This window comes from Rhagoletis pomonella, unplaced genomic scaffold, assembly GCF_013731165.1.
Source record: "Rhagoletis pomonella isolate Grant_MI unplaced genomic scaffold, Rhpom_1.0 Rhpom_scaffold_00006, whole genome shotgun sequence".
Taxonomy (NCBI): Eukaryota; Metazoa; Arthropoda; class Insecta; order Diptera; family Tephritidae; genus Rhagoletis; species Rhagoletis pomonella.
The window spans coordinates 69,741,335-69,753,685 of record NW_023458560.1 but is presented as its reverse complement, the minus strand read 5'-3'; the positions used below and the strand labels follow the sequence as shown (position 1 = coordinate 69,753,685).

The window sequence follows — 12,351 nt, the reverse complement described above, 5'->3', positions numbered from 1 at the left end:
AAAAAAAAACCATAAAATGCATCCCTTTTAACCATCCTCACTCTTTGTTTTGTGCCTTAATTGGTTGCGCCATCAATCAATTGCAACCGCAACATTGAAAATTACAACAAATGTGTGTTGTGCAATTAATCAAGTGCAATTTTCATTGATGTGGCGCGCATGAGCGGTGTAAATTGCTGACAAATGTTGCTAAAAGTCCAGATGCACAAAAACAAAAAACTAAAAGCAATATTTACTTTGTACGCATTTGCGCAGTGGCTAATGCACATGCGCAACTGTTAGAATTATTTGCGGTGGTACTGGGTGGCTGTACAATGGAAGAGGACAACATTTCAAATGCGTATAGGGGTTGCAATTAGTAAGGTTTTTTTTTTATTTATTTCTGTGCCCTTAGACAAGCCATAAGTGGTCGGGTAAGTTTCAAATTTCAATAAAAAAAAAATGCTGCTGAAAAAATTCAATAAACAGAAACTTGCCAAACAAATAACAATAACCAACATTTTAGGCGTGGCCGTGAGGCTTAAGGCGTAAACAAAGGACATTTTGGTATTTATTTTTATTTTTTTTTTTTTTGGCTTCCATCGGTGTTGAAATAAAGGTACTTGAGCCATGCTAGATACTTACATACAGCAGTGACAAACAATCAGCTTGCAATTTGACGCTCACCCTCGAATGTTGCCGAAAGGATTTTTCACATTTTTACAAAAAAAAAAACAGTTGTCCACACATGCATCTCATCTTGGTGCATAGTGTTGAATTGTAATTTGAATCTGCCGAACCGCCGAGCTGCCGAATTATGATTTGTAGCTGCATATATTATTTGTTATAAACACGCTTAAGTGCAACTGTTGGCTGCTAAATATTTAGTTGCTGCATTTTTCAAGTACAGCACTCTCTCGCACTGCTTAAGTATGGCGATAGCATCGTTAGGCATTCTAATCCTAATTGTCCTTCCCTTTGCCCATGTGTGAATTGTTGCATATGTTGCATGTGTGCCATGTGTTTGGAATCGCAGAGGTAGTAGTTATTCCATAGCACTAATGGTAAACTATTTTTGTGCGCGTTTAAGTGGAAATGTGATTATACAGCATGGCTGGGAGAAATCTATTTGCTTAAGCTGTTGATTTGTTTGCTTTGCTACGCCTGCTCCTTTATATCCTTTTAAGTCAACCATAAAGTGCTAAGTTTGTTTTACTCGGGCGTTTATATCGCTGTTTTGTTGTTATATCGAAACTCGTATTCTTTTGGTCGAGTAAGTGGTGTTAATTGATTTTTGCAACATACTGTTGAATATTAAAAATTAAAATAGTAAGATTGCAACCCCTAATCCGATATTTTGCATGCTGAGAGTCATCTTTTCATATAACGGGCTCAAGGTTTGTGACTGTTGTATTGAACAATTCTTCGCCTTTAGGATTTCGGTTAGTAACTCATGTCGCCTTTAGGGGTATTGCACCGCCATTTTATCTGAGAGTCAGGCTGACAATTTGTATCCTACATCTTTCGCAATCCAACCATATTACCATAGTAATGCAGAACAACAACATATGTGTTGGCCAGAGAAAAGTCTCTTATGATTTGAGGTACTGTACAAAAGATTAAGTGCGGTATTACGATGAGAAATAATTTACTATTTTAGTGAAACCCACGTGTGTAGCCCAGACGAGTCGTGGAGGCGTTATTACCAGAGATTAGGATGTTGGCACGACTTTCGTGCTATTTTGGACTCGGCCAAAATCGCTTAGGCGGTTACAGCGCCAATAAAGATGAAGAATAAGAAGAAGAAGCATGTTTGAAAACTGGCCAGAGAGTTAAAACTTGTTTACAAATGTGTGGACAGATACTGTAGCTACAGAATTAAACCACAGATAGTTGAAAGTTTCTTCGAATACATTGACCTTGAGTGCGGCGGTGCAGAGCCACTTTGGATGCATTTGAATCAGTCTAAATATTATTAACCGCGTTGCGTTGTTTTATTTTAGTCACGCAGTAGAGTTGACTAAATTTCATTCCCATCTAATCTGCGGCTAGGCTACGATCAACAAACTCAAGGGAAACTTTGCAGTAAAGTCATTCAGTAATACATACTGCAAAATTATTGAATAAAGCACTGTGTATCAAAGAGCTATTAAGATCTATTTACTTAGAAGAGTGTGACAAGATGTTTACACTTAATGCTTGATCAGATTAGGATAAAGTGTTGTCATTAATCCAACTCTTCGTCGTCATAACAGATCTAATACAAAGAGCTTGAGATTTGAGAAAATTTTATCAGGGGATTATCCGACTTACGGAAGGTTCAAGACCAGGGCGAACTAATGTAAGAACAACCATGGCGACCTAGTAACTGATGTCCAGAATTTATGTACTTAAATTATGGAGGGAACAGTTTTCCACCCTACTGAATGCTAACAACACTGAAAGCTGTGCAGAAGACGAATCCGAGCCCCCAGTCGATGATGACGGAGTCAATGTACCACCATTTGAATATGGCGAGGTAAGAATAACAATAGCGCGCTTGAAGAACAACAAAGTTGCTGGAGCTGACACCCTGCCAGCCGAGCTAATAAGGTCAGATGAACGCATGTTCAACGACCTGAATTTAAGTGTGCTCTGTCCAATCCACAACAAATTCGCGCCAACTACCGCGGGATCAGCCTTCTAAGCATAGGCTACAAGGTCTTATCGAGCATATTGTGTGAAAGACTGAAGCCCACCGTTAAGGAACTCATTGGGTCTTATCAGTGTGGCTTTAGACCTGGCAAATCCAGCTTAGACCGGGTATTCACAACACGCCAAATCTTGGATAAAATCCGCGAGAAAAGGATCGACGCTCATTACCTATTTGTTGACTTCAAAGCCGCTATCGATAGCACTAAAAGGAGTTGCCTATACGCCGCTATGTCTGAATTTGGCATCTCCGCGAAAGTTATATGGCCGCGTAAAATGGCGTTGCGCAATACCACCAGCTCCGTCAGAATTGGGAAATACCTCTCTGAGCCGTTTGCTAAATACCAAACGGGGTTTTGGACAGGGCGATTGCGGAACTGAAGCGCTCAGTAACAATTTTTTACAAGAGCGTGCAATTGCTGGCGTACGCCGCTGACATCGACATTATCGGTAACAAAAACCGCGAAGTCTGCGCTGCCATTTCCAAGTTGGCTGAGGAAGCAAAGCGATTGGGTCTGGTCATCAACGAGGACACGACGAAGTGTCTCCCGTCACCAAGCAAGCAGTCTGCGCATTCGCGCCTTGGCACCCATGTCACTCTTGACAGTTATAATTTAAAGAAAGTGGAGCCAAATAAGAAGAAGAGGCCTTACAGTACAGATCTAATATGTCATCACACGTGTTCAATACGTCAAATGTATTTACATAGCTCATAAATTTAAGTAGCTTTATGTGGTATACATACCTGCGCATATGTATGTACTCGCTCCTTTTTTGTTCAGCAGCTGCCGGCATTCTCCCAACTTTCCAATTTTTTTTTTTTTGTTATACCGCGGAAGTTGATCTTATCACGTGCCGCCCATTAAATGTAACCCATTACACGAAAATGAAAATTAAACACAGCAAATTTTTAAAAATAATCTGAAGTCCATGCTAAAGCAAATAATGCCTGCTACTTGCATCCTGACAACTCATACATTTGCATGTACAGGATTTCTATGCTAGCCAGGCTGATTTGTGCCAGCAATGTAAACTGTCATGCAGCTGTTCCCTCGCTCCCTTCTCTCCCAGCCTAGCACTTTGTATGCCGTCCAATTTAAACACCAAAACCTGCTCTTAAATTAATGGCTTTTGGACCACGATATCCTGAATAATTGTATGGCTAAGCGATTTGTAGCCTTTGTGGCAGCAACAAACAGTCAAAACTGAAAGGAAAGGACATAAATGTGAACGCACTGCTTGCTAGTCGTGTGTAGGGATTGGTAAGTGAACTAGCAGCTGCTGACTCTTTTGCCACCACAGCCCTTTTTTATATATGTATACTTGTTGTTGCTGCAATTGCCACCTATTAAATTGTTTTTGGTACATTCCAGCAGCTGTTTTTGATATTTGGTTTTGTTGACCTTGTTTATGGCCTTTTGCCGCAAAGCCAAGCGCTGCGCTGACTGACTACTAGCCTTGCTTCGCTTCGTATAAGTTCATACGAGTGTACTATGTATTTATGTATATTTTAGTATATATGTAGATATGTACATATGAATTTACTCTCCAATTGTTTAAAGTGTTGCGGCGGCCTAAATGTTGCATGTTCATTGCATGTGTCCGTCCTATCCTATATGTTGTGTCCTGCTGCCAATTGCTCATAATAATAATAGCGTTCGATTCACATTGCTGGCTTTGGCACAAAACCAAACCGCAAGCTGAATATCTGACTGACTGTCTGACTACATCATGCACTTCCTTCCCTGCTTCCTGTCTGCTGGCTTTCCTTTGGCAAACAATTGTAGTGAAAGTCAGCGGCGCAATTTTGCCACATTGTAATAACAACAATTTTCATGTTCAAAATGTTTGTGCAACACTTACTGCCGGAAGGACACTGCGTGAAACGCTAAGGATAAAATGTCATACAAATTGTGTCAAAACACAAATTGCCGAATTGACAATTTAATTGACACTTTTAGTCCAATTATGTTGTATTTTTTGAAAGAACAGCAGTTAAATTTCAGATTAATTTGGTCATCTTATTCGCAAACATTTTGCATATAGTAGAAAATGGAACACTTAGACGATCAAGTATTTTTCTGTCATCCCAAGGAAACTGGCCAATTAAACACCATTATCAACGTTTTCGATATCATGCATATAACATGTGATCAATGTGTTTGCATTTAACCGGTGCTTCTATCTCCAATTTGTGTTAACCGGACATTGGACAACCGGCCCTAAGTCAAACTCGTCATTCTGCCTCTGTGGAGGGGGCAAATCCACAAAGATAGAGATAAAGAAAGTGATAGAGATAAAGATAAAACTGAAGAATGAGATATGTTAGTTTACGATAAGTTATGTTATGTTATGGTATGTTAAGTTCTGTTATATTATGGTATGCTAAGTTATGTTATGTTATGTTATGTTATGTTATAATATGCTGTGTTATTCAATGCTATGTTATGTTACGTTGTTCAATGCATTTCACCTCAACTAATCTCTTCAACTCTCAGTTCACCTTAACTCACCTCATTTCATCTCAACTCAATTTGCCTCGCCTAACTTCAACTCACCCGAACTAATGTTATTACACCTAAACTCACCTTATTTCACCTCAACTCATCTCACCACAGCTCAACTCACCTTAATTTTAGTGGTTGAATTTCAACCGCTGGGCGAACACTAGTTCATTAAAATTTTTTCTTTACTGTGCCTGTGTAGATATCAAGAAAGTTGTGTTGTTCTGTGACTTCGTTCCATAATATTTTAACTTGTTCCGTTTGTTTCACTGTTTTTTAAATGGATAACTTAAAAGTATCTCAAGTGATGTCTCGAAGGGTGAGAGCACTGAAATGTTGAATATGATCTAAATGAGGATCATACATATATTAAGTATAAATGATTAAATAAACTGTCATTTTATAATACAATTAAGTAAAGCAGACATATTTTCTCATTACAAGAATTTATTGGAAGCAAAAAAGCAGTGTTATCCTGAAACAATGCTAATTTTGGAAAATGGAGTAAAGATTCCTACTCAGGCTATAATCGATCATATAGTAACACGATTACATAATGATCCGAGCATCAGGAATAGAGAATTTTTGAATCTCATCGTGTTACCACAGCTTGGCGCCATTCAATTATCCTCCCTGTTGAACCACTTCGTGTCGCTGATATATCTCTCATCTTGCGTCGGTATTTGAAACCTCCCTTAGGTTTTGCCGGAAACGATGAACCCAGATAACGCAGCCTACTTCTACGCAGTGCAGGACGTTTACATAGGAGATGTAAGGCTGTTTCCTCCTCTTCGAAGTCCTTACAGCTTCCGCAACATCTTCGGAAAGGCGCGCCGAGTCCTTATGCCTGCTTACCTATTAGATAGTGCCCAGTTAGAGCCTCCACAACATTAGATATGATCTTCGTTTTAAAGGCGAGAGAGAGGATATACCCCTTCGTGAACGCTTCCGTTCCCAATTAGGCCACATCTGCCTGAAAATTCGACAAGCCGTACTTTGACTTCATCTTTCTTCAGCTTGTTTGTATACAAATTCACTAAGTAGCAGCTTTCAGGTGGTACCAATGCGTTCTTTGTCAGGAAGAATCTGCTCGGTCGTGCCTTCCATTGCAAGTTCACTCTATGTCCCTATGACCAGGTACCCAAGTGAAGTGAAGTCTGTTCTGTTTGGCCATCTCCTGTAGAGATAGGCGGCAGCCCAGTGCTATCTTTGAGTAAAACTTGAAAGCGCTCAGAGCTTTGAGTGCAGCCTGGCGATCACTAAAAATGAAGACGTCTCTTCCTATCATTTCGGTTCCAAGGTAAGCCTCCATAGTCTAATAACCTAAAAGAGATTTTCAGAGGGTTTCATAAGGAAACGGCTCCTCCTACCTTACCGTAGATAACAATACTGTGTTAATATCTTCTTTACAAGTAGAGAGGACTAGAAGCGAAGCCTCCTCATAACGCTGGACTATATTTTCCTTCCACTTCAGCATCTCATCTAAAATAACGATTGGAAATTTGGCTTTTGTAGCAAGACTTAACCGGACGCCGTTTATCTCCGGTGTAGACCGAAAGCATTTTATATCTTCTCGCTTAGGCCACAGCGGCTGGACCACCGGGATGAGCCTAATGTCCTTGGGGTTAATATGTGAGGCTTTTCCGGCTTTTGGAATATATACGGCCGAGTATACTTTCCCAAGAAGGTGAAGGATCCATCCTGCTTTTGTAAGCAAACTTTCGGATTAGGAGATCTGGAGAGAATCTTCTGTAGCCTGGCAGTTTCGGAAAACTCTCGATGCCACCACTGAAAATTTTCCACGATCTATTCGCCTCCCTCCAAGCTTTTTTATAAATCCGGAGTAACCGCTTGTACTCCTGCCGTTCAACCTCACAGCTAAGCCTTTTGGCCTTATTGAATGGCTTCCTGCAATATTTGCGAAGTGAGTCCCGCGACCACCAGTGGGGTTTACATTTGCTCCGCGGTTTAGGGTGAAGGCACGACGGTGCTATGGTACCTGAGTAGGTCGAGGTAAATACGTTGATCATGTTTTCTAGATCCTCGGTACAATTAGGTTCTATGGGGCTAAGTTAAAATACTTCTCTTCAGATAGCTTTTTATAATAACTCCAATCTGTGTTTTTTGAGTTTTTGCATATTGCCGGGCTCGTTGGAGAGAAGTTCAATACTATCTCAATACAGCTATGGTCAGAGAGGGAATGTTCATTCAGAACCCGCCAACTTACAACCATTTCAATTAAGCTTTCACTGCATAGTTATGTCTAATGCTTCCTTACGGTTTTTAGTAATGAAGGTGGGCTCCCTACCTTTATTAAATATACGTAGATTGGTTGTTAAGAGGTAGTTGAAATTTGGCTCACCCCGTACTTGGTCACACAAAATTACGCAATGTTGAATGAGTAGGGTGCCCCCCCGAGTCGTACGGCATGTATGCTGAAACCAGCACAATGAATGTGCTCTCAAGCTTCCAAAGTGTTCAAAAACTTTCATCTAAATCAAGTCTATCAAATCGGTTGAAAAATGAAGATTCCGAACTATTTTTAATAATAAATTCCAATGTGGCACTCCTGTGCGCTGCAGTGAGTGGTTAAAAGTAGGTACTACCACTCCGTAGGATGTCATTCTCACCATGTTTACCATTGAAAAATTAATATTTATTTCAAGATAATTGAATTCTATAGAGTAATGCTAAATATTGAATCCGACCGTTTCCGAGATTTTGTTCCAGACGCGATTTTGTACCCAAATAATATTGAAAGATGATTTTTAATACCTTTTTTAACCAATTTCCGGGTAAAATATATGTAAACATGATTATATTATTATATATGTATAATTCAAAAATATTTTTATTTGAGAATTTTAAATACAAACTTAAAAGACCCAATCCTAATACACATTTCTTTTAAAAAGGATGATCCAGTCAATTTTGACTTCAGATTCGAATTTAGCTACCCCAAAAACTCATGAGTAATGTAGTTATAAGCAATTCTTATTATTAATTTTAATATAAAAACTTTTTCTTAAGATTTTAGACGCCACATGGATCGGACATTTGGTCTTTTGTCATTTTGTCTTCAGATTTAAAGACATCGAAAAAACCCCTGTGAACCTGAATAAATATGCGTATTCATGGAAACGCGTTCATGTCTCGTAACCGCGTAAACCTCGTATATAAAACGATTTTCCATACAAAATTAAGTAAGTTTACGAGGTTTACTTGGTTACCAGCCACTTAAGCGTTTAGATGTATTGCCCTAATGTGAATATACTAATTTTTTAAATTGCAGGCTTACGATGGGTATCAAATATCACTGTGCGAATGGGGGATAACAATCCAACTAAACATAGAAAGTGAAAGCTAAACATTCACAGCAAGATTTATACACTCACTGTACGTCGTTAACTTATAAATTTTTCCAATTAAATGAAATTATTTATTGAACATACACAGTACATAAAACGTTTGAACATCTCAATTTAAACTCCAATTAGTATGATACTATACTAAATATAAGAATAGAAACGGCATATGGTACCTCTGCTGCAAGAATGTCATGATACAAAAAAAACAGAAGCTCGAGAAAAACGGCTTTAAAATTCACTGTTTACAAAGGCTCACATGGTAAAAACGAACACACATTTTCTTCAAATGATATGTTTATAATCGAAACCCCAATGAAATTTCTGCAGTAAAGGTACGATATAACCTGGACTTGAAGTGCGCTAAAGTACGCCAGCATATATTTAAATTAAGTCTGTGAAAAGGACAAAAGCATAAATTAATATACTTATGTGTGTATATCTAAAATACATAGTTCTAGCTTATATAATACAACCAATTTTCCATTAGTTCTTTTTCTATTTTTAATTATATCAACTCATAAAAAAGTATTCGCTCTAATTTAGCGAATATACATATGTATGGATATTTTACGAATGGCGAATTTCTCATTTTACATACTTCTGTCGAAATTGCAAATCCTATTTATAAAATGCAGATATCGCCACATTTATTAAAGTTTCATTCAATCAGTTGATAAAAATAAAAATCTCCTAAAATTTCCTCATCATTTATAATGTCTGAAACGAGTTATAAATAATTTGGCCTTTTAAATACAAGGCTAAATCCAATTGGCGAAAAAACCTACTACCTTAACCGCTTTATTTCTTCATTTACTTGTTTGAAATTTCCATAACCTCCAGAGCATCCAGCCATCACGGAATAATGAATTCTTGAACCTCAATACCGGGACTTTCGACTGTTAGTATACTATTTTCATTTGCCTTATCCGTGTGATCAAATGAAATTGCATCCGTAATATCGTGTTCATCTTCTATAGCACTTATGGTTTCATCTGAATCATAAGTTATCAACTTGAAAGCAGCATCCATGTCACTGCTCACCTCATCTCCATCATCACACATCTTTTCTACTGCAGTATTTTCTTCCTCTTCTGTACTACCATGCACAGTCGCCTCATCAACGTTCTCATCGATCCTTTCAATTTCAAACATATCATTTGTAATCATTTCATTATCTAAATCATCAACGGGCTGTTCTTCTGTTTGATTTCCATTTTTTACGGTACTGCTTGGAATTTCTTTATCCGCGTCATCTTCAGTTCCATCGATTTGAATTTTCTTCATTTGGCACCACATTTGAATGGTGCGCACACCAGGTAACGGATAATTCTTTTCCTTTAGCATAATATACATTTTGGGGCTAGTCCTATATAGTTTAATGGACATCTTAATATCTTCTTCATTCCAGCGTTGGGTCTTTCCACTTTTTATCATTCTAATCTGTTTAGGAGTGAATATCGTTTGCAGTTTCTGCTCCAAATTTCTTTGCTCGAACTCGGCTCTCTTAACGCGCATCTCCAAAGCAGCTTTTTCTTTTTCATATTTAACTGATGCCAATTCTAATTTAAATTTATCCTGTCTTAGCGTTACACTGCAAAATATTTGAATAGATTTTTTTAATATAACATTCTATCTAGTCCATATATTGTACGTTACTGACATTTGCTGTTCCAAACGGGTGGCTTCTTCTAGCCTCAATTTCGAGCATTGTTGCAAACGTTGATTTTCAGTCTTTAGCGCTTCGCTGTTGGAATTTATACAAGTTAATTGCTTTATACAAGTTAATTGCTGCATATGTCAATTTTTTTACGTATGCAGTACACTTACATTTTCTCTTCCAGAAATTTCGTTTTCAGTTCTGCATCTTTTTTTGCCGTTTCACTATAAAAAAAAAACACAAACTTACTGCATAAACATAAATAGCCTGCAAATCAAAGTTCCCGAAATCTTTCGGAGTATCTCATTTCTGATACGATTTTTTACGAATCTTTAAAGAAAATTATATGAAGTGGCGACACGAACTCAAAGAAATTACTGTACGAGAAATTAAGAAAATTCTCAAAAAATTCTGCAAGAAATTCTTTACATGGCAGCATTATTTTCACTGATTTACCGATTTTTTGCGAAATTTCTTAAAAAAAAATCTAAGTATGACAGTTTATTTCATTTTAGAAAATTTTGAAAGAAATCAGATGAGATCTTTAAGAATTCTTAAAAATTTCTCTACAATTCAGAATACTCTGAAAAAATGATTTGCAGGGTATAGATTCAACTAACACTTTGTTTTCCAAGTAATCTATTGTACAGTTGAGGTCACGAGAGGGTGCAGTCATCAACGAAATGGTAGGTGAAGCATATGTTACTGGCGTGGTGTGGCACAAAGCTTTTGCTGGTTTATTTAAAGCCTTTGGCAAAATATATGCGACCTTAACTACAGGTTTCGCAGCGGTAGATGGTTTGTTCTGCGTTTCAGCCTCTGATGTTTTATGCGAAATGGCTGCTGCTTTTGTTGAAGTCTGTGGTAGAGTACTACTTTGTGATGGCCATGGCTTTTTCAGGGCTGTAATTAAGGATGCAATCTGATTTTTCTTAACGGACGGTACAGCACCCTTTTTAAGGTAGCGCCATCTTCCGAATCCTGTAAAATAATTTCGATTAATCAAAGCATGATAGTTTATTAAAAATTGAGAAATGTTCCGAATGGTGTCTGCTAGTTCGAGGCTATGGAGGCTGGTACAAAAAAAAAGAAGGGGTGTGCCACCAGCTTGAAAGTGGAAAGACCAAAGAATTCAATGGGATGCTTCACTTTCTTCTCCGACTACAGGGTTCCCCGAACAAACAGATACTTTTCGGAACCCAACCCCCAAAATTTACATACCCATTTCAACTTTTAAGCTTCCTTCATAATCATCTGGCAGAAAATGTTCACTACAAACTTTTGCATTTCTGCCGACTGCTTGTTCGCAAAAGTCCGCCCATTTTTGGAACAACTCTTGGTTGTTTGGGAATTTATGAAAATTTATTGTACTGTCTTTGATAGAGCTCTTGCAATATAGTACAGCGCACTTCATATTAATAGATGCGTATCAGTTTTTTTACCACCGCCGAATAAAGAAAAAATGGATGCGCTCTGTCTGCGAATGCCGTAAACAAAAATCCGATAACTTTTCCTAAGGTAAGATGCCTTTGAGAAGTTGATGTCAATTTCGAATATATAAATTCTCCGAGAGGTGTTATGATTCCACCAAGATAAGCTCCAATATCAAGAAATCCAACAATTGCAGTGATAAAAAATAACAAGAACGATTGAAACAACACAAACGACGAACAGACTAAAGATGGCAAAGTCGACGTCGACTTTCGACCAAAATCGACTTTTTATTCCTGAATTTTATATTACGTTCAGACCGACAACGAAAACACTTTGAAAACGAGTTTAGGCATTTTGGGCTGAAGTCTGTCCCCTTTCAGACACGTCAAGTCTTGAAAGCAATTTTGTTCGCATTCTCTTTTGTGTTTTCTATTTGCTTGCACACGCGTCAACTTTAATTGAATTCAAGTCCTTGGTTCTTTAAATGGGAAGCAACGAAAAGATCAAAAGTGACAAGAAAACTTGAAAAGAATTGACGGTACGGAGGTATCTGTACTCTTCCCCTCTCTTCTCACCTCCTTCGCCAACGAACGAGCAGACTTGAAAGCAAGACTTGACGTGTCTGAAATGGGACTCTGTTGATACTGGTTGTTAGTGTTTTCGTTGAGATTTCTTACATATTTTGCATACAGTTTTGCCACACAAACAAAACCAAAAC

General features: G+C 38.0%; 1 protein-coding gene across 2 annotated transcripts; it reads right to left on the bottom strand.

The window, feature by feature from the left end:
* Window positions 1-8,578: 8,578 nt before the first annotated feature.
* Window positions 8,579-11,923, bottom strand: LOC118741210. Of its 2 annotated transcripts, XR_004993252.1 has the most exons (6): window positions 11,421-11,923; window positions 10,820-11,180; window positions 10,370-10,423; window positions 10,203-10,286; window positions 9,331-10,133; window positions 8,579-9,259 (listed from the first exon to the last, which is right to left on the bottom strand). XR_004993252.1 is itself a non-coding variant. In XM_036473107.1 (5 exons), the coding sequence occupies exons 1-5, from the start codon at window positions 11,611-11,613 to the stop codon at window positions 9,395-9,397; spliced, it is 1,431 nt and encodes a 476-aa protein (XP_036329000.1). In that variant the 5' UTR covers window positions 11,614-11,923; the 3' UTR covers window positions 8,579-9,394. The 2 variants fall into 2 exon arrangements, 1 of the variants encoding a protein (XP_036329000.1); XM_036473107.1 differs by having other exon boundaries at window positions 8,579-10,133.
* Between the last annotated feature and the right edge of the window lie 428 nt (window positions 11,924-12,351).

Bases quoted from the DNA above. Each gene is read 5' to 3' on its own strand.
- LOC118741210 (XM_036473107.1), bottom strand. From the start codon at position 11,613: ATGAAGTGCGCTGTACTATATTGCAAGAGCTCTATCAAAGACAGTACA. The intron at 11,181-11,420 runs GTATGTAAATTT...ATTATTTTACAG, and splicing joins AAGCTTAAAAGTTGAAATGG to GATTCGGAAGATGGCGCTAC. The intron at 10,287-10,369 runs GTAAGTGTACTG...AAATTCCAACAG, and splicing joins AAATTTCTGGAAGAGAAAAT to CGAAGCGCTAAAGACTGAAA.